This window comes from Dreissena polymorpha, chromosome 1, assembly GCF_020536995.1.
Source record: "Dreissena polymorpha isolate Duluth1 chromosome 1, UMN_Dpol_1.0, whole genome shotgun sequence".
Classification (NCBI taxonomy): Eukaryota; Metazoa; Mollusca; class Bivalvia; order Myida; family Dreissenidae; genus Dreissena; species Dreissena polymorpha.
In genome coordinates this window covers 130,473,240-130,496,376 of record NC_068355.1, presented here as the reverse complement: position 1 = coordinate 130,496,376, position 23,137 = coordinate 130,473,240, and the positions used below count along the sequence as shown (strand labels likewise).

Here is a 23,137-nt window from a genome sequence, read left to right as displayed (position 1 = left end):
ATTTTACTATAAGGTTTTGTGAATCATTTCTAACAAAATAACAAGCACACTATTTTCTAACAAATCACACAAATGAAATTCATAATTTCCGATCAAATACTTCCTTCTCTGAGGATGAAGCTTGAACCTCAATTATGCAAATGTACTAGCAATGTAAACAATTGTGACACAACAAATACTTTAATTATCGAGATTAAATTTAAATTTTAACACTTTTTGATGTTGCATCGGCGATTATTATAAGTGTACACAGTGAACTCCATTTCTTGTAAACAATTTTCCAATCCTTGATCACATTTCTGCGTTTGTCAGATATGTTTGCTAGTATGTCTATACTACTAAAGGGACGCATATAGTGATCGCATAGTCAGTAACGATAATCACATTTCTTGTGTAATTGTTTGTTAGTGTGAAGTTTAAACCTTTTGTTGATCTGTTATTTTTCTATACCAAGCTTGCTTGTTTTAAAAATGTCTCGGTACGAGTTGGATACCGCCTACAGACGCATATACAATTGTCGATTGAATAAACTGACATGCACGATAGGGTTTCCAAATTGCTAAATAACGAACAATATTGTGTTTCTTTATACTAGTGTTTTAATAAAAAATAATAATATGGGATACTTAATTTATATCGCAATACTTCTACATTGTGTATAAATTCGAGAATCCATACTCGTTAACATCCATACTTTTATGAGTTCCATTCCTCACCATAAGTAACGGACATGTGGTAAAAGAGACCCCGACGATAGTACATATGCAATGATTCAGGTCTTGAATGTATACTTTTTTTAAAGTGTTTTTGTCTGAAAAGTTTCTTGTCAGCCAAACTCCATCTGACTCTGCATTAACCAATATCTAATTTAAATCTCTCATACGTTTGCGGAAGAACGAGGAAAATGGCATAAAATAATGCACAGTAACGATCTTCTTTAAACAGTATACGAACGTTCAATTCTTGTACTAAATGGACAACGTAATACTAGTGTGACAGAGTAGTTGTTAGAAACTGACTAAATGGTCCGGGACAACGTAATACTTGTGTGACACAGTAGTTGTTAGAAACTGTCTAGACGTCGTGGTAAGTTTGTTCTGCTGTCGGCCAGTTCTTCTTGATATTGATGGAAGAATGCTGAATTAATTCGGCAAAAAAACTACGGCTTTGCCGTATAGCCTCCGAAACACTATTTTTAGCCATCTTGTTGTTGCACAACTTAATAAAAAATTAAGGTTTCATTCACAGAATGCAATAAATCATCGTCTTTCTTTTTAAGCAGTTCGGTCAGAGCAAAGCGCAACACAGAATCCCGCCACAGCTACTGCCACAATTAACTCAGCGCAATATGGTCGCCACACATTTATCTAGATTTTCGTCACCATGCATCAATGGCTCTCGTATGAAAACAACTGCAACTAATTCATGGTTGAACACTTCAAATGCGTTCCATCTATTATATCTATGTGTTTCACACCGAGGGCGGACCGTAGTGCGCTTGTTAATTTCTTCCTGCGTATTAAATTAACATCAGAGAAAAGCTCGACACAACTTTAAGATGTACAGATAAACAGAAAGTTTATATCATGGCGACACAATTGTTCGGACACTGACAGTGTTTGAACTATACCCAAACGACATATTCAAATACAATCAAAACGCTTTTTTAAAGATGTTAAAGGATTTTGTACGGTATGACGTTTTATTACAGCTCTTAAATAGTCTATAGATTCTCTTAATTGTCTGAAAGCATTTCTTTTTGTTGGACCGTTGAGATTTGCACATTCATGAGAAAATATGTCAAATATACTTTGTTCAATTCTGTACGGAAGCTTAAATTGCACTACTAGTCTCCTTTCTTTGTCATCAATATCATCGAACATTAATAATAGTCAGTAAAGGCAAGGGCATGGCGGCCCTATAATAATCACATCGTTTCATATTTCCGCCCTTTCGTATGTTAAAACGAAATTACTTATTAGGACGTGAGGATTATACCACACAAGGTCTTGTTTATTGTAAAATGTAGTTCCAACGGAATGTATAATGTGGGTTCCGTGAATAAAGTACATGGTGCGAGAAGCACTCTGGGCGTCTGGATATATTTTGTCGACAAAAGCCCTAAATTAAGTATTTACAGGTACAACAACAAGCGACAACAACAACAATATGGCTGAGATTTTTGCACAACTTCAACAGAAAGGTATCCTCAAGAAAATTCTTTATGCGGGAGAAGGCTTATCCCCAGATTATAAAGATGGCACTAAGGTTTGTTATTTAATAATGCAGCTTTAACATTGCCTTCGAAAATGATATTCAACTTACTTTTATTATTAACAAGCTATTCGGATGAATCCATTTTTCGGATAATTGAAATTCATCGTTTACCTGCAAGTTTTATTTTAACGTTAACGAAAGAAGGTATTCTAAAATGCACCCTTTCATTGTGAGCAATACCTGATCTGATAGTTGCAATAATCCATCTTCCACCCATTGACCCTCTGGGTTGCTGGGAGTTGCAACTGGTAATGGCACTTTCTAATAAACTGTGCTGCCTGGAAACCAGATGGCACTGAAATAGGTAAAAATGAGCAACATAAACTATTTTTTGGAAAAAATAAACACAAACATATCATAAATATATCCCAAATGTGCAAATTAAAAAAACTTACTTGACATGGTGTGCTCACGGAATAATGATATTCAGTGCTTTCCATAGGATTTTTTTCAGAAGCACCGGGGCCAATAGGGTGGGAAGGACTGTCCCCTCTGTACTTTTTATATATTTTGAGACCAATTACGTTATTTAGTGCGTGATGAGTTTTAAAAACAACAACTATAAAGTCATCAAAAAAGATATATTTATCAATTGTTTTTTAATTGTTTAAAACCTTTTCTGTATAGAAAGTATAATCCTGACTCGAACGATTCCCCAATAAATTAATTTCAGCATAAGTGACTATTTAAAGATTTGATGAAATACTCCCACTTTACATGCGTAAATCACCTAACGTGATGTGTATGTGTTTATACAACAATCAATACACCCACGCTTTCCATGCAAATGACACGACGTTGTACATGCTGCATAATTTTCGCGCCCTATTTATTTTAGACAGAATCAACAGGATATAAATGAGGCACTGTTAATTTGAAGATAGAATTTGTCAACTTCGTGTTTAAATTAACATTCTGAAGTGTGTTTTGGATTACAATCGGGTTAACATTAATATTCTGGAGTGGGTTTTGGATTACACATTTATTTATGATCATTGGAGATTTCAACAAAAGATTAAAAGCTGCGTAAAGAATTCAACGATTATTTGTTAAAACGCTTTATGCCTCGAAACAATGTTTTGACAGTATAATGCATGAAATGCACAATTTCCACAAGGATTACAGCCGGGTGACATCATCATTCTTCGCAGGCCAAGATTTCTTTAGCAATTACATGTACGTCATGATTTAACTACAGGTATTGCATGCTTACGAGTGCTGTCGCTCATAAAGCGTGAGCTCTTATTGGTCAAAATTGATTGTCCAATAAAATGACACTTCGCCTTTAGACAGTGCTTTAGTTGGGTAAAGCGATTACAATTTTTGACAGAGGATCATAAATGGCTTTCAAAAGTTTTGGTGAAGTCATTATCGCTTTGATCTTAAGAATGGCTAGTTGCAGAAACTGTGAAAATACACTGATCAGAAAAGTTCAGGCTGCCTGCGGACTCTGATTTCGAAATTTAAGTGCCCAACTTTGGTTCACAAAAAAGTTTTTGCAATGATAAAGGACCTAGAATTCCAAAAATAAAAATATGCTAGTGTATACATCAACTATATGCGGAAACCTTGGCAAGATAATGTCTAATCAACCAATCATGCTACATCAACTCTCCAGAACCTCAGTAAGATAGATTGAAGCGTCGATTCAAAATTCGGTATTCAATTTTTTATCAACTTTTTGTTTTAAGCCTTGATCCACAAAAAACAGGCAAATTGATGTAGATGGTATCAGGAATTTTTGTTTGTGTATTTGGAAGATTGTATTAGAAAAACCTGAGACTTAATTTTTTTACATGGTTTTTTGTTTTATCAGGAAGATTGTTGAGCTGTACGTACCTGATCCAGGTGTCTGTGTGTCGTCTTTCGACTGGATAATTTATTTAATTACCCAGATATTTATTATGATGTAAATAGATAGAAATCATCATACAAGAAAAAATATGCAGAATTTTTACCATTCAAAGTTTTTCAAATTCATTATTTTGTCAGTCATTAAATTTACACAGTTAAATGTACATTCCAAAAACCCAGGCACAAGATCTCAGATATATTCAATGAAGAGGATTGGTATGATTTCCGAAAGCGGCTGTCCTTGTGTCCGGTAAAAAATTGGTGAATAGAATTAGTTATTTTGGAGTGAAATGAAAACAAAACAGTGTATCTGTCTGAAATGTTTAGTGGTTTTATTAGCTCGGCTGTTTTCTGAGAAAACCAGAGGTATTGTCATAGCCAGCTTGTCGTCCCCCGTCCGTCGTAGGCGTCGTGCTAAAACCTTAACATTGTCTCTAAAATCAAAGTGCTTCCACCTACAACTTTGAAACTTCATATGTAGATGCACCTTGATGAGTTCTACATGCCACACCCATTTTTGGGTCACCAGGTCAATGGTCAAGGTCACTGTGACCTCTAATATAAAACTTAAACATAGGCTGTAAAATCAAAGTGCTTCCACCTTCAACTTTGAAACTTCATATGTAGATGCACCTTGAGGAGTTCTAAGTGCCACACCCATTTTTGGGTCACTTGGTCAAAGGTCAAGGTCACTGTGACCTCTAATATAAAACTTAAATATAGGCTCTAAAATCAAAGTGCTTTCACCTAAAACTTTGAAACTTCATATGTAGATTCATCCTTGATGAGTTCTACACGCCACACCCATTTTTAAGTCACTAGGTCAAAGGTCAAGGTCACTGTGACTTCTAATATAAAACTTTATCATAAACCTCTACATTGGCTGTAAAATCAAAGTGCTTTCCCCTACAACATTGAAACTTTATATGTAGATGCAACTTGAGGAGTTCTACACGCCACACCCATTTTTGGGTCACTAGGTCAAAGGTCAAGGTCACTGTGACCTCTAATATTAAACTTAAACATAGGCTCTAAAATCAAAGTGCTTCCACCTAAAACTTTGAAACTTCATATGTAGATGCACCTTGATGAGTTCTGCACGCCACACCCATTTTTGGGTCACTAGGTCAAAGGTCAAGGTCACTGTGACCTCTAATATAAAACTTTAACATAAACCTCTACATTGGCTGTAAAATCGAAGTGCTTCCATGATGGCATGGACTGAATTTGTTTCCAGCCTTTTAACAAACAAACATCAATAGCAGGGAACCATGCAACCTTTGGCCTTACTTTGACATTGACTGTCTCTGTTCTCATTGGCATTTGGCATAGGCTATCGTAGTTCTTTTGTGAATATTATGAAATATGTTTTTTATAATACTGATCATAACTGATGTCAAATAAAGCTTTCTGCACTTTTACATTTTTACCATGTGTCATAAAACAAATCTGTACTAAGTTTTCATTTGGATTGGTCAACCATTATTATTCCGAATAAAGACTTTAAAAAGAGTATTCTGTTTTTTTAGTTAAAAAACATCAGATTAATTTGGTGAGGTCCTGTAAAATTAAACAGTTACATTATTTCATGTATTGTAGAATTTTTTGTTTGAGATAGGTTGCATACAAAATTGTACATTTACATTGAGTGTAAATATAGTTTGTTTTTAAATGCAATTCAACATTTTCAGATATTTTTTCACTACAAGACAACCAAATGTGATGAAGAGAAAACAGTAATAGACAACAGTCGTCACTATGATAAGCCTATGGAGATGATATTAGGCAAAAAATTTAAGCTTGAAGTATGGGAGGAGCTTATTAAAACAATGCGAGTAAAGGAAATAGCTGAATTTATTGTAGATCAAAAGGTTGGTATATATTAAATATTTATTATTCCTTCTGTTGTTGACATATATACTATATTACTTATGTTTTAGTAACTTATACATGTAAGCATGTGAAATGTTTAAGCATGAAATAAAACATTTTAATTTCATTGTACACATTAATAAATGTAAAAATAAATGGAAGCGATAATTTTTTAAAAATTGCAACAAATAAGAATCAAATACATACAAAACAGCAAAAAAAAACGCACAAGAATTTAATGTTAACCTTTGAATGATTTTATTTTTTTTTAATTTAGCATGTGGATCAGTATGCACTGGTGTCAAAACAGCTTAGGGGCATATTCAGCAAAAACCCAAAGAAACATGCTGAGAATGGTCATTGCTGTGGCATGATGGCCATGTCTGAACATGGTCTTGGATATGCAGATCTTGACGAGTTGGTGAAAAATCCTCAGCCACTGACGTTCACAATGGGTAGGGTTATTTATGAATGAGTTTCTTTCTATCATTGATTGGTAATTGCTAAGTGGTTGGTTGTATTGAAAGATTAAAGGGGCCTTTTCACAGTTTTTGGCATGTATTGAAGTTTGTCATTTAATGCTTTATATTGATAAATGTAAACATTGGATCTAAATAGCTCCAGTAAAAAACAATACTAAAATTAAATAATGAAAAAAAAGTTAACCCTCAACTGGGCTCGAACCATTTGCCCATGGTCAATATCGCTTAGACCACACAACCATTCGTGCTCATACAATGAGTGATGTATTTCATGCTTAATTAGCTAGGCGTTTTTGGAGAAAACCTGAGGTATTGTCATAGCCAGCTCGTCGTGTTGCCACCGTCAGGGTCGTGCTAAAACCTTAACATTGGCTCTAAAATCAAAGTGTTTCCATCTACAACTTTGAAACTTCATATGTAGATGCACCTTGATGAGTTCTACACGCCACACCCATTTTGGGGTCACTAGGTCAAAGGTCAAGGTCACTGTGACCTCTAAAAAAATATAATTGACAAGCTTTCATTTATTCAAAACTGCACCCGTAGCCAAGCCTGGCACCTGTTATGCAGTGCTCTTGTATATAAGCAATTCTGGTAGTATCCCAAAATATAACGACGACAACAGAACTCTCAAAATTATTCAATGGTTTTGTGTTGCAACGCTTTATAATTTTCAGGTTTTTCAATCGTCAAAAGATGCATATAGTGGATATTTTAGAGCATCGTAAATGTTCAGTATTACATTTTTTTATGCCCCTGGATCCAATGATCAGGGGTATATTGTTTTTGGCCTGTCTGTCTGTGTGTCTGTCCCAAAACTTTAACCTTGGTCATAATTTTTGCAATATTGAAGATAGCAACTCCAGATGTTTGGCACGCATGTGTATTTCATGGAGCTGCAAATTTTGAGTGGTGAAAGGTCAAGATCAACATCATCCTTTTAGGTCAAAGGTCAAATATATGGCTTCAAAACGCAGTAGGTAACATTGTGTTTCACAAACACAGCTCTTGTTTTGTTTCCTCACAAATATCATAACTATCATAACATTTGTTTTCAGTTTTTGTCAAATTACCAAAACGTGGAAAGGCCACTTTAAAGCCTTGTTAGGGTGTTCTTCATTGTCGGAGACCACATTCACTCAAATATGATGTGGTGCCTGATGGACCATGGTGAATTGGGGTAGCATTTTTTCTCTCATGAATGATAAATCTGGCATTTTATTAGGCCCATCTTTAAGTAAACAATTTAGCAATATTATCAGAGGTGGCTGTGTAATCCATTGAAAATCAAATGATCAAGTATTTGAAATGTAGATCTCTTGAAATTGCTGCTTAAAAATACTTTATCAACATTTTAAGATTCATGTTAACCATCACTTTTAAGGGTATTTTTGGGGGCATGAAATTAAACAAGACACTTGCATTCAACACTGTTTTTGTACAATCTTCTATCACTAACAGAAGTTACATTGTTGAAAGTGTAGAAACAGATTCATGCATTGGAAACATGTTATTTGTACTCATCATTTATAAGTATGGAATGTATATGAGCCTAGCTCTGGGAAAGCATTGTTCAATGCATATACGTAAAGTGTCCTTCTAGATAAGCTTGTGCCGTCCCCACAGGCCAATCAGGGATGACTCTTTCAGCTCAAACTGCATATTTGTTGAGAAGAGACTTCATTTAAAAAAAAACCTGAACAATAATGGGGTAAGTGTTGTCCCTGATTTGCCTGTTCAGACACTCCACGCTACCAAAATGCATTTAACCCTGTTTTCCCAGAGCAAGGCTCATATATGTGTCATGTTCTGTGAAAACTGGGCATAATACATGGGCGTAAAGTGTAGTCCCAGATTAGCCTGTGAAGTCCGCACAGGCTAATCAGGGATGACACTTTCCGCCTAAACATGATTTTAGGTAAGGAGGGACTTCCTTGAAACTAAAAATACCATTAAAGCAGAAAGTGTCGTCCCTGATTAGCCTGTGCGGACTGCACAGGCTAATCTGGGACGACACTTTACGCACATGAATTAAGCCCAGTTTTCTCAGAACAAGACACATATTATTACATTGAAATGGTTTCAGAGGTGCTATCTGTCCACAAGCCAGACTCATTTGAGAAGGAGGTTTGGACATTAAACGACGACGAGAAAATCAAGAGGCTGGACACCCTGCAGGCAGATGGGAAAGTTCTGGTCAAGGACAGAAAGTACCATGAGGCGGCTGACAAGTATTCAGAGGCTGTTGGCATTTTGGAACAACTTGAAATGAAGTTAGTGGTTGTAGTATACAGAGCATTTAGACATTGACATGTGAGATAATGTGGTCGCTTAACAAATTCTTTGTTTTCTTTTAACACGATTTTTACCCACTTGCATTTTCTGGGCTTACGTTTTCTACAGAAAACATAACATGCTTTATTAATTCGCTAATGTCTTTCAGAGCTAAGCATGCTATATTTGTATTCAATAAACAAAGTCAATTGATCTTCATTCAATGTACAACATATTTGTTATTTTAATGAGTGCCTTTGACCAAGAGAGGAGAAGGCATACACATGTTCACATTTTCACCCCATCTTGCACAGTTTTCATTCCATGTTCACATTTTTCTGCCAGAGAGAAACCAGGTGACCCCGAGTGGCATGAGCTAGAGGATAGAAAGATAGTGTTCCTGTCCAACTTCTCTGAATGTAAGCTGCAGATTGGCGACTTTTACCCCGTCATTGAGCACACCTCTACAGTCTTGAAACGTCAACCAGGTAGGTCTAGGAAAAGAATCTGACTTCTCTTTAGGTCACTTACCATGGGGAACACTATGCATAACCTCGGTTTCTCCTAAATTCAATATCTTGGTGGTTTCATTTTGATGGCTATGACGCATCAAACTGGTGGTTTCCATTCAATACCTGAAGTTTGTGTAGATCAATCTTGATGGAAAGGAATCTTTTGACATAACAAGCTTGCATGGAAACCAAGCTTTGGATTGTATTTTGTGTTACTCAGGTAAAGGTCAAGGTCATTGTTGCATACTATAGAAACATGGTGTCAGCTCAATTATGCGAGTTTTGAGATAATTCTATGAAATTTTGATTCTTGCGTTTCCACCTTTGACTTCAGAGTTGACCCTCATATTGAACTTAGCCTCACAGATATTACTCATGACACACCATCTTGTATAGGTAAAATTGTGTGCCTGGTTATTAAAACCCTTCAATATATGGTCAATTGTTAGAGTGAATGTGTGCCCTATTTTTTTGACAATAATGTCCTTGATTCAGACATTTGTCTCCAAAGTTTGACCTTGAATGTGAGAATGTGACTTGTCTGTTTTGGTATCTTTCATTGGATGGGTAGGTAACAGTGTGGAACATATTTGAGACAGACTGAACTACAGACAGGTTTAAGAGATCCCTCTACCCACCCATTTCATCTCTAAAGGGGGCATAATTGATAAATCTCTTAAGAGAAAACAGAAAGGGGATGGCTCCAGAGGGCCAGATAAGATGCGTATTTGCGTAAAATATGCATGAAAAAAAAAATACGCATGACAAAATTTTGTTGAGTAAAAAAACTCCTGGCTAAATTTGGACTACGCATCATGTGCATTTTCAATGCATATTAGCCATTTATACATGCATATAAATTCATGCAAACATGACTGGTTCCTGTCATTGTGTCCACACCGGTATAAACGTAGTGACATCACCATCTTAGTATAGAATGTGATTTCCGACCTAATTTACTCCTCAGTCAGAACGGTATCATTTCATTTTGGCCCACAATAAAGGCCGATGTTGACACAACGGGCTACCCGCTGCATTGTTGAGAATCGATATACGCTTATGGTTAAAACATTTGACAACACATTCAATCACACCGAATCGCTCAATTTCAAGCATATAATTTTTGCTATCAGTTCATCTCTTGTGTGGCACTATATAAGCCAAGGGCAAAAAACACAGAAAAACTGTTAAATAAAACAAAAGTTGTTGCTTTATTGTGTACAAAACTGCTTGTTGTAGCGAGTTAACACTACATATACAATTTATTATAAATTCTGATCCTTTGAACATAAATACTTCTTAAAATTATCGGTTTTTGATTTTTACTCATCAATTAAAAATTTAATAAGTGAAATACCCCTGGGATGAAAAAATTATCTGGAGCTCTGGATGGCTCTGAAAACCGCAGTTTAACATCTCAACATTTAAATGATACCATAGAAAAGGGCAGTAAAATTATATATTCTCATTATAAAGAACTTCCACAATACTACTGAAATGTTTTCTTTGCAGGGGAAAACTATAAGTAATATTCTCGTGGATCAGTACCTCTTTGATTTTTTCCAGATGTTTGTATAAGTAATATTCTCATGGATCAGTACCTCTTTGATTTTTTTCCAGATGTTTGTATAAGTAATATTCTCATGGATCAGTACCTCTTTGATTTTTTTCCAGATGTTTGTAAGGAATTGGTTAAGAAACCAAAAGTTAATAGAACAGATTGTTGTTACATGTATATGCATTTTTCAGATAATGTAAAGGCATTGTTTAGAAGAGCAAAAGCCCACATGGGTGCATGGAATCCTGAAGAAGCTAAATCTGACTTTGAAAGAGTTATGGAACTTGATCCTTCTCTGACAAAAACGGTAAAGAAACTACTGCATGACATCGAAGAATTGCAAAAAGCCAAAGATGAAGAAGATAAGAAAAAGTTACAAGGAATGTTTGCTAAGTGAGCAATGCATATATGCTAATACTGATACTTTTGTTTTTAGACTTAAGGTTAAGAAAGTAAAATAGCAGGGAAATCAAGGTACACATTAGCTTAAAATTTACACAATAACCTTTCTTTGTTAGTACATGTAATGTGGCATGTTTGACTTGATACAAACAAGGGGTGAAAAGGCAGCAAAACATTCAGAATGGTTGTGTTTAGGGTTTACAATTTACAGCAGGAGTCCTGCTACACATTGCGATCAGTATAAAGACATTTTGATAAGTGTCAGATCTATTTATAGGAAAAGGACAGGGAGGTGCTGAAAAGGAATATATTAAAGTGAGTGAGTTTTGTTGCCATTTTCATAGAATCAAATTTTCTTCATGATTTAAATGCTGTTTAAAAAGTGTAAAGTGTGTTTTGTTCCATTTTTTAATTGAAAACTTTTACAAATATTGAAATTTGACCAAACCTGGTTCATCTACCTTTTGTCAAGAATGTTACCAGAATATTCATTGAGGATGCTTAGTTGAATCTCAAGTATTTTTTAGGGATCATAATTTTAGTAATTTTGTATGATTGTTAGATCTTTATGTATTTTTTAAGGTTTATGGTGCTTCTCATGAATGTAAAACAATCAAAGTGATTGTCCATGTTGTTAATATGGGTAAATCAAGTGATTTATTTGTAAATGCCCCCTTTAAAGAAAGCAGCACACTGTCTGTTTGTCCCTCGGTCTCTCCATTTGTGAAAAAATTATTGTCTGTCTATGACTTTGCAATACATACATGGATTTTAAAGTGACTTTGCACAAATCATTGTAAGACAATTTGTCTCTGTAACATACATCTCCCTACCACCAAGCTCAAAGTCCCTCTGATAGGTCAAAAGTCAAATTTTGGCTATTTAGCAACTTGCAAATTTATTTCTCAGTCATAACTTTGCCATATATTGTTGGATTGTTAAAGACTTTGGTGCCAATTAGCATAAGATGACCATTGTGTGAAACACCGGTCTTTCATCCTCAAAGGAACAATAGCACTAAAAGGTCAAATGTCAAATTTTGTCCTATAACGGCTTGTTTGCACTGTAACTTCGTCATTAATAATGCCATTTTAAATAACTTAACACAAATAGCCATCAGCCGGATATGGTGTGTGTTAAACCGCAATTCCCCATACCATTGGTCAAGGTTACAATAAGAGGTCAAAGGTCAAATTTGGCTGTAAAACATCTTGGCCAGACTGTAAATTTGTCTATCATCATGAAATGTTTAAACTATTACCACAAACGACCACTTTGAAAAGATGGTGTGTCACATCAGTCCCCTTCCTCAAAGGTAAAGGTCACCTGTAGAGGTCAAGACTTGATTAATGGCAAAACAACAGCTTGTTACATTGTAGCTCACCTGGGCATGAGGTGCATGATATGAGCTATCATTGTGCTGCATACATTTAGCAGTTTGATGGTCAACCTTTACCTAGTAACCACTCAAGAGGCCACATTTTTCATCTTGATGAAATTTGGTCTGAATGTTAAGAACAAGATAGAATATTGGTAATGTGTTTCCAAAAAATAGATCACCGGGTCAAATCTTAGAAAAACCATGCTTCCACTCAAGATGCCACAATTATGACTAAACCTTTCTTCAACTTGGTCATAAGCTTTATGTTGACAACATTTAGGCCATGTTTGAATCTGGGTAACATGCATCAGAAAGTTAGGTCACATGGTAAAATCAAAACAGAAACCTTACAATTCCAGAAAAAACATTTGTGGCTCAAAACCTATTAAACTATCTCAGGATGTTTATCTTTACACTATATAGTTTGACATTGAATCTGGGTCATTTGTGTAAAAAAACAGGTTATGTTAATATTGGAAAAAAACCTTGTTACCCCTCTAGAGGTCATATCTATGAATCAATCTTGATAAAACTTGGTGAGAATGGTTACCATGAAAATACCTAGGTAATATTTAAATCTAGGTCACATGCTTCTAAATACTAGATCATCATGTCAAATCTTCAACTAAAGACTTGTCAAACTAGGGCAAAATGTATGACTCAAGTGTGATCTTTGTCAGAATAATTACAATTACAATTTGCTGGCCAAGTTTTAATTTATATTGTGATTTAAATTTATATTTTATATACTATTCATTACAACATATTGTGCTTATTTATTTTTAATGGAATATACTCCTGAAATACATGCACATGTAAGATATCTCTGATTGCTATTCTTTAAATTATAATTGTTCTTGTAAAGCCTGCTGGATACAGCTCTTATGTACAATGTCGGTTTGATGTTTGTATGTGCAGTCATCAGCCATATTTTGTAAGGAGTTCACCTTCAACATTTATCTAAACATTTTGCAGTTATGTTGCAAATTTCAAATACCTAACCACAAATGATAATGGTGAAAACAGTGTCACATTTAACTAATCTAACTGTACTTTAACTTCATCTTTATTCAAGCAATTTAGAATAAATAGCCAAATATTCACACGCAACACATCAAAGATCAAAATCACACAAAGCTATGAAAGGTCAAAGTAAGGCCAAACAGGTTATCCAGACTGGAACTTCATAACTCACAACAAGTCATGTGCAATACACGTGCCCCTAGCTTAAAGATCAGTGTCACATTTTATTGTTTAAAATGTCACTATGGCATGATACAGTTGTTTTTTCTAAATCTCAAGGTAATTTAAAGCAGCTTATCACAACAAAGTGAAAACAATTGTGAAAACGGGTTTAACTCTTGTATCTTATTTGAAGGTCAAGATTAACACTGAAGGTTAAAGGTCAAATATGGGAATTACATGTTTTCAGAATATGAAAAAAAATCTTGCTACAAATAATCACCTGCAAGACCTGTTTCACAGCATGTCAGTCGAATATTGGTATTGAACAATAACTTTCCACACATGTACACTGGGCGCGTCAATCATTCTTCGCAAGGGGTTCAGAACTTTGCTTACTTTTCTTTTCTTTTCTTTATTGACTGTAGCAAAATGGATGCCAGTACTAGAATTCATTCTGTGTGTATTTGACAATATTCTGGATAACGATTACTGTAAGATATTAGCATATATGCTCTATACAATCATATCATTTTACCTCCATACTGTTTAATACATACGTTTTTAATATTATTGATATTTTTATTGTTAGAATTATATGTTGTTCAAATAAATATTTTGTGACAATGTCTTTGACTGTTTTTGCATTATTCTCAAGATTCTGCTAATTACAATATCAGCTTTGATAGGTGAGATAGGGTAGAGTGTATGCACATCGAAATCTGTTGTATTTGATAGGCATACTAATAGTGGTTTTAACAGTAGATAAACAAAATGAGTCAACAAGGAGTCATGATTTCCAGAAGTCAAGGCACACTTTTCTGAAATTATTTCCAGTTGCTTCCACTTTGTTATTATCATTCTTGCTGCCATTGTTTTAAGTTCACCTGAGCAAAACGTGCTCATGGCAAGATTTTGTGATTGCCTTTCGTGCGTCTTCCATCGTGCGTCGTCTACATTACACTTGTAAACACTCTAGAGGCCACATTTATTGTCAAATCTTCATGAAACCTAGTCAGAACACTTGTCCCAATAATATCTTGGACGAGTTTGAAAATGGTCCTGGTTGGTTGAAAAACATGGCTGCCAGGAGGCATGGCCACTTGACAGTTCTCCTAATACGGTAATAGTAAAACCTTGTTAACACTATTGAAGGCTCATTTATTGTTCAATCTAAAAGAATCTTAGTCAGTACATTAAGTGTAGGGATATAATGGACGAGTTCAAAAATAGTTCTGGTCTGTTGAAAAGCATGACTGCCAAGGGGCGGGGCATTTTTCATAATATGGTTATTGTAAAATCTTGTTAATACTGAGATCAGGAGTCACATTTTCAGTCCTATTTCACTCCTGAAACTTGGTCAGAACACATGTTACTATGATATTTTGGAAAAGTTTGAAAATGGTTCCCAATGGTTGAAAAACCTGGCCTCGAGGGGATGGGTCAATTTTAGCTCACCTGAGCACAACGTGCTCATGGGCACAACGTGTTCATGGTAAGCTTTTGTGATAGCCTTTTGTCCGTCGTGTGTTGTGCGGCTTCAACATTTGCCTTGTTAACACTCTAGAGGCCACATTTATTGTCCTATCTTCATGAAATTTGGTCACAAGATTGGTCTCATTGATATCTTGGATGAGTTCGAAAATGGTTACGTTTGCTTGAAAAAAACATGGCTGCCAAAGGGCGGGCATTTTTCCTTATATGGCAATACATGGCGATAGTAAAACCCTGTTAACACTCGAGAGGCCACATTTATTGTCCGATCTTCATGAAACTTGGTCAGAAGATTCATCCCAATAATATCTTGGACGAGTTCGAAAATGGTTCCAGTTGCTTGAAAAACATGGCCACCAGGGGGCGGGGCATTTTTCCTTATATGGACCTATGAATCTTCATGAAACTTTGTCAGAATATTTGTTTAAATGATATTTTGGATGTGTATGAAAATGGTTCTGGTCTGTTAAAAAACGTGGCTGCCAGGGTGTTCACTAGTCATGAAAGTTGGTAAGAACATTTTGTTCTAATGACATCTTGGGCTGCACAGAACAGGTCAGTTCCTTTGAATCTCAGGTGAGCTACTGTGGGCATTTCAGTCCCTCTTGTTTCTTATAGGGCTTTAGTAAAACATTGTTAAAACTCTCGAAGTCACATGGATTTTTCAATCTTCATCAAACTAATTCAGAACATTTTGTTCTTAAGATATTTAGGATGAGTTTAAAAATGAGTCTGGTCTGTTTTCCTTATATGGCTATAATAAAACCTTGTTTACACTCTAAAAGACACATTTTTAGTCCAATCTGTATGAAATTCCGTCAGAACCTTTTTTTTTAGCTCACCTGAGCATAACGTGCTCATGGTGAGCTTTTGTGATTGCCTTTTGTCTGTCGTGCATCATCCGTTGTGCGGCATCAACATTTGCCTTGTTAACTCTCTAGATGCCACATTTATTGTCCCATCTTCATGAAATTTGGTCAGAAGATTGGTCTCAATGATATCTTGGAGGAGTTTGAAAATGGTTACGTTTGCTTGAAAAACATGACTGCCAAGGGGTGGGGCATTTTTCCTTATATGACTATATATGGCTATAGTAAAATCTTGTTAACACTCTAGAGGCCACATATATTGTCTGATCTTTATGAAACTTGGTCAGAAGATTCATCCCAATAATATATTGGACAAGTTCGAAAATTATATTTTCCGATCTTCATGAAACTTGGTCAGAAGATTTGTCTCAATGATATCTTGGATGAGTTAAAAAATGGAAACCTTTGCTTGAAAAACATGGCTGCTAAGGGGCGGGGCATTTTTCCTTATAAAGTCAATCTTGTATTAAGAGACCACTCAAGGGAGTAATCAAAAGTGGTCTCTTAATAAAATGGTCTTTAAATAAAAAAGGCCATTCTGGAAGAATGCTTACCCTCAATTTTAATCTATATGAAGGATAATCTCTTTTGTCAACAATGATTTTAACATTTATAATAAAATGAATATAAACACAATACATAAACAATATTTTACTTATTATGTGTTTTATTTTTTCACTTATTATAAATTATCATTTATTATAAATGAATTGTGTGTACATATTTATTTGCAAAAACAACATTGACAAGGAAATATTTTTCGCTTTCTTTTCACTTGACACATTATTTTCCACGTCTTCAAGCACCTCGGCTTTACGCTTAAGAATGTTCTGAATTTGAGTTTTACCGACTCCAAACTCTTCTGTGGTTTTACATGCCCTTTTACTCTTTGACAATTCCAAAACCCGACTTTTCTTGTTCAACGTTAACACTTTTCATTTTGACATTTTTATTTCTGCATGTATGCTTAAGGAAATCTGACTCGATTATGATACATAATGAGCTGAAAAAATTAAAACACGTCAATTGAAAACAAACAAACAGACCTGATTGGAAAATTTATTAAGTAAATAACAATGTGATTGGCTAACAAATATCTACTAATTAGCATAATTACAAATTGGTTATTTCGACAGATATTGTCGATTAATAGTTTATTTTCCGCACTTCTCAGGAAATGTTTGTCGTGTACAGGGCATTGTTCCTGCACCTTTTATCTATACTCGAGAAAAATCGGCGTTGTCTCTTAACGTTCCACATAGTAAACTGTTTAAGCTGTAGACTGTGCGTAATACGTTCCTCTATTATTCAACTCAATAAATTGATACGCAGTCAACAACAATACCGGTTAGAACGGGTCAACGAGACAAAGCATAATCATAATGGTTGGTGTGAAAACAAAGCAGAGGTGGAACAGTACATCTTATTGGCTTAGATATACAATTAACACGGATTTGTCCCTGAAAGATCAATAGATTAACCACTTTTACCTCCTAGTGGTCGCTTAATTCAAGATTTGGACATCAAAATACACAAAAATCAGCGGTCGCTGGTCGCGTAAGACAAAAGTCGCTTAATACAATATCATTATATAGCGAAAAAGCTCTGTGGGATTTCAAAATGGTCGCATAAGACAAAGGTCGCTTAATACAAGTGGTCGCATCCTCAAGATTGACTGTATGGCTATAGTAAAATCTTGTTAACACTCTAGAGGCAACATTTATTGTCCAATCTTCATGAAACTTGGTCAGAAGATTCATCCCAATAATATCTTGGACGAGTTCGAAAATGATGCCGGTTGGTTGAAAAACATGGCTGCCAGGGGGGGGAGAGAGGGGCATTTTTGCTTATATGGCTATAGTAAAACCTTGTTAACACTCTAGAGGCCACATTTATTTTCCGATCTTCATTAAACTTGGTCAGAAGATTTGTCCCAATGATATCTTGGATGAGTTTGAAAATGGTTTTGGTTTCTTCATAAACATGGCCACCAGGGGGGGGCGGGGCATTTTTCCATATAAGGCTATATATGGCTTTTGTAAAACCTTGTTAATACTCTAGAGGCCACATTTATTGTCCAATCTTCATGAAATATGGTCAGAAGATTTGTCTTATGGATATCTTGGACGAGTTCGAAAATGATTACGTTTGCTTGAAAAACATGGCAGCTAAGGGGCGGGGCATTTTTCCTTATATGGCTATAGTAAAATCTTGTTAACACTCTAGGGGCCACATTTATAGTCCGATCTTCATGAAACTAGGTCAGAAGATTCATCCCAATAATATCTTGGACAAGTTTTAAAAATTATGCCGGTTGGTTGAAAAACATGGCCACCTTGGGGGCGGGGCATTTTTCCTAATATGGCTATAGTAAAACCTTGTTAACACTCTAGAGGTCACATTTATTTTCCGATCATCATGAAACTTGGTCACAAGATTTGTCCCAATGATATCTTTGATGAGTTCGAAAACGGTTTTGGTTGCTTTAAAACATGGCCACCAGGGGCGGGGCATTTTTCCTTATAAGGCTATAGTAAAACCTTGTTAACACTCTCGAGGCCACATTCATTGTCCAATCTTCATGAAATTCGGTCAGAAGATTGGTCTCAATGGTATCTTGGATTAGTTTGAAAATAATTATTTTTGCTTGAAAAACATGGCTGCCAAGGAGCTGGGCATTTTTCCTTATATGGCTATAGTAAAATCTTGTTAATACTCTAGGGGTCACATTTATAGTCCGATCTTCATGAAACTAGGTCAGAAGATTCATCCCAATAATATCTTAAATGAGTTCAAAAATGATGCCGGTTGGTTGAAAAACATGGCCACCTTGGGGGCGGGGCATTTTTCCTTATATGGCTATTGTAAAACCTTGTTAACACTCTAGAGGTCACATTTATTTTCCCATCATTATGGCTTCCAAGAGGCGGGTTATATTTCCTTATATGGCTATAGTAAAACCTTGTTAATACTCTAGAGGCCACATTTATTATCCGATCTTCATGAAACTTCGTCATACGATGTGTCCCAATAATATCTTGATATCTCAGGTCTTTCAGGCCCTCTTGTTAAATGATAAATGGGCTGAGTGCGAAAATGGGGTTGGGGCAGTTTTCCTTATATTGCTGTAGTAAAACCTTGTTAACACTCTAGATTCACATTTATTGTCCAATCTTAATTAAGATTGGTCTGAACATGACATTGTCTTCTAATGATGCTGGGCAGGACATTTTTGCTTATAAGGCTTTATTGAGACCTTGTCATCACTCTAGATGACACTTTTTTAGTGCAATCTTAATGAAACTTCGTCAGAAAACTTGTTCTAATGACTCTCAGTTGAGTACAATGAGTGTTCGAAATCTTTTCTGGTTGATTGAAAAACATTACTATTTAGGGGCGGAGCAGTTTTCCTTATATTGCTATAGTGAAAACTTGTTGACGCTTTAATGTTTGCCACATACATTGGCCAATCTTCATGAAACTTTGTCAGAACACAATGCCCCAATCAAATCTGGGCTGCTTTTGAGACTGGCTCATGTGACCTCAAAAACAAGCTTGCTTGGTCAAATTAAAAAACAACATATTATTACTCTAGAAGGAATTTTTTGTTCAATCTTTATGAATCAGCTCGCATTTTTCAGAATAGTCTATATGTACTTCCTTTGCATTTCAAGAGCCTAGGGATCCATGGCGCTCTCGTCTGTAAAAATTGCTAAAAAGCTGCAGAACTTATCAGTCGAAAAATTGAAACATGTTTAAAGTTCAAAATTTGGACTTGACAATATGCATCCATCAAGTTTTGGTTCAGGTTAACAAGATCATGTTTAAAATTTCGAAAACTTTTCCATTAATTTTGCCATAAACTGACTCTGTGGTTAGAACGTGTAGGCTGCTGTACAATACACTTGTATATACTTGTGTATATTCCGTGTTTGTAACAAGAGCTGAGTTACAAGTTTTTAGTCGTAGTCATTACTTTGCATATATTGATGGATTTTGAAAATAAAATTGCACAAATGTCCATCACCATCAAAGGTGGAGGTCACACTAAATGGAAGAAGGTCAATTTTGGCCATAAAGCAGCAGAAGAATTTGTGTCACATCTATAACTTGACCATATATTGCGGGGATTTATACGTAACTGAGCACAATAAACCATTATAAGATTACCGGTTGAGTTAAACAACTGTCTCCCACCTCAAAGGCCAAGGTAGAGGTCAAAAGTAAATAAATGTTTTTTGTTTGTAAAACGTTGCTCCTAAGCTCAGAGGCCAGGGTCATGGTCAATGTTGGCTATAGAACAGCTCGTCAAGGCTATTATTTTTTCATTCATAATTCACTTGTTAAAGACAACTTCCCACAAATGTCTACTATGAGGAGACCAAGTGTCGCATTTATCACCTCTCTCAAGGTGACAATAAAAGTTCGAAAGTACAATTTGGCCATAAAGGTGGGTTCCCACTGCCGATCTGATCAACTCGATCATACCTATCACAGAAATTTCCCGACCAAGCTCGACTAAAAAGGGTATACACGACTTCTTCTCGACCTCTTGTCGATAACACACGACCCCCACATGACTCATTCACGACGTCCACTCGACCATCTTTTAGATTTCCGCTCGATCATCTCGACCTATACGCGAGCCCTATACGATCTCAGCTCGACCAAGTGGACATCGGCTCGATCGCCACCAGATCTTCACACGACCAGATCATGATGGTCGTACTACAGTCGTACAAAGCGATCTAAAATAACTTGGGTAGAGATCGAGCGGATCGGGTACAGAGCTCGTGTATGGTCGAATAGCAATCGGGAAGTGATCATTTACGGTCGAGTAGTCGTTGGGTAGCAGTCTAGTAAATCTGTACATCAAATCGAATAGAGGTCGTGTGTATCGTGTTGCGATCTAAAATAACTCTGGTAGAGGTCGAGCGGATTGGGTACAGATCGTGTAAAAGATGTCAATCCGATCGCCACACGATTGCTTCACGATCTACTTGATCTTTTACTCGACGAATACATGACCACATCCCGAGCGCCTCTCGATCCATTTCCTGCTCGCCCGCTACTCGATATTTTTTGACATGTCAAAAAATATCGGGTAGGATGCCCGACCATTTCTGACCTACCCGACCACTGATGCCGACCGAACCAGACCAGTACCCGACCGCTTGGTCGGGCTTGATCGAGTTGATCTGATCGGCAGTGGGAACCCATCTTAAACAGCTTATTTTGGACATAATCAGAGTTTTGAGATGAAAGTTGAATGTGAGGGCATCCGTGCTTTACAGACACATGTTTTACCTATCCTATTATTCTCTTATTGTGTGCCATCTATCAGGTCAAGAATTGGTGTCAGTGAACCCCTTCTGACACTAAAAGGCCATGATGGCCCTCTTGATATTTTTTGTGCATTAGCTGTGCTGGTACTTTCAACAATCGACATACATTGTATTTACGAGAACAGAAAAGAACTAATTATTTTATTGAACATTTCATTGATATATTGATATAAATATTGGTAATGTCATAATTATTTCAAAGACATTCTTACTACTAACACTAAAGTTTTAGTCACAGTTTAAAAATATGTGACAAATTATTAAAAAAGCTATAGCTGTTTTTGTAATGAATTTATTTTCTATTTCTTGGAAATGTGTTTGTACAATGAGTATAACACGTGCTCTCGGTTAATACATGTACATAAATTCAGAAACAATTATACAATCAATTTAAAAATATTGTTAATTTTGAGTTATCGAAAAAGGTATGTTATATGTTGTAAGGACAAAGCATTTACAGTTCTAGTCCATGCGGCTATAAAAAAAATCACCCCCTTGTATAAGTAAATACATTACAGCACAATACCAGTACAAAAATATCAAAGATGTTGTACTTAAAAATTAAAAATAAATTGCACTTCAATTGACATTATTATTATTATCTATAGATGCCAATCAGTAATGTATGGCTGTCATATATTCAATTATGTACCGTTAACTTTTACGTGTAGTTACAAAACATTTTCTTAGTGTAAAGGAAGTCGATGAAAATCTTACACAAGTCAAACTTGCTTGTAAATAAAGAAAAAAACAAGAGATGTGTTTGTCAGAAACACAATGCATGTGTGTGTGTGTGTATCAGAGTTTATTACAGGTCCTACGGCCTCTTCACAAGGTCTTTGTAGCTCAACCTGAAACACAATGCCCCCTATTGCGCCGCTTTGAAATAAAATTTCAATATATCATTTGGCAGGTTTAGAAAATATCTCCCTTTTAAAGCTTATTACTTCCCTTGGAGTGAATTTTTGACTTTTGACCTTGAAGGATGACCTTGAGCTTTCCACACTCAAAATGTGCAGCTTCATGAGATACAAATGCATGCACATATCAAGTTGCTATCTTCAATATTGCAAAAGTTATGGCCAATGTTAAAGTTTTCAGACGGACAGACTTACGGACAGTTCAACTGCTATATGCCACCCTACAGTTGGCATAAAAAACCATCTGAGACAGTGGGTGAATATTTAGCACTGCTCATATTAAGGATACCATACCATTGATACCATCTAAAACAGAGAGATGCAAATAATCATGGTCAAGAATATTGTGCAGAACAGAAATCAAGTATAAATCTGCCCAAAAGACATGTTAACCCCAGCTTCATTTCACTGGACACAGAAAGGAGTGCTGCAGTGTCCCATGACATTTATTTTCTGAGGGTTATTGCACACTCTAGGGACCAATAATTCCAAAATTGGATGGTTCCCAACAAAAAATGGGGCACCAACTAACAGAACTTTTTTAATGCATATCACAGCTCAGTGTGTAAACATATTGTGTCTATTATTCATTGTATGATTTATTATTTTTGATTAACCAAATGTTTGAAACAACCTTGCAGCTGTTCATTCAATTTACCTGTTATTGATCAGGAGTTAACTGTATCCCACTCGGAAGCAAAGTTTCAAGAGCTGT

The 23,137-nt window shown here is 35.8% G+C and overlaps 2 protein-coding genes across 3 annotated transcripts in view; one reads left to right on the top strand and one right to left on the bottom strand.

The window, feature by feature from the left end:
• LOC127849744 (PHD finger protein 12-like) overlaps positions 1-23,137 on the bottom strand; it is a 302,244-nt gene that overhangs the window by 10,835 nt on the left and 268,272 nt on the right. The gene's annotated exons all lie outside the window — the stretch shown is intronic.
• Positions 2,001-14,425, top strand: LOC127849836 (AH receptor-interacting protein-like). Of its 2 annotated transcripts, none has more exons than XM_052382591.1 (6): positions 2,001-2,268; positions 5,823-6,002; positions 6,281-6,458; positions 8,572-8,758; positions 9,105-9,247; positions 11,021-14,425. In XM_052382591.1, the coding sequence occupies exons 1-6, from the start codon at positions 2,170-2,172 to the stop codon at positions 11,224-11,226; spliced, it is 993 nt and encodes a 330-aa protein (XP_052238551.1). In that variant the 5' UTR covers positions 2,001-2,169; the 3' UTR covers positions 11,227-14,425. The 2 variants fall into 2 exon arrangements, with proteins under 2 accessions (XP_052238551.1, XP_052238554.1); XM_052382594.1 differs by having other exon boundaries at positions 2,151-2,203.

What these genes read in the sequence shown, in the direction of transcription:
- LOC127849836 (XM_052382591.1), top strand. Translation starts at nt 2,170, where the DNA reads ATGGCTGAGATTTTTGCACAACTTCAACAGAAAGGTATCCTCAAGAAA. An exon ending in TTGGAACAACTTGAAATGAA is followed by an intron (nt 8,759 to 9,104) that starts GTTAGTGGTTGT and finishes TTTTTCTGCCAG; the next exon opens with AGAGAAACCAGGTGACCCCG. An exon ending in AGTCTTGAAACGTCAACCAG is followed by an intron (nt 9,248 to 11,020) that starts GTAGGTCTAGGA and finishes TGCATTTTTCAG; the next exon opens with ATAATGTAAAGGCATTGTTT.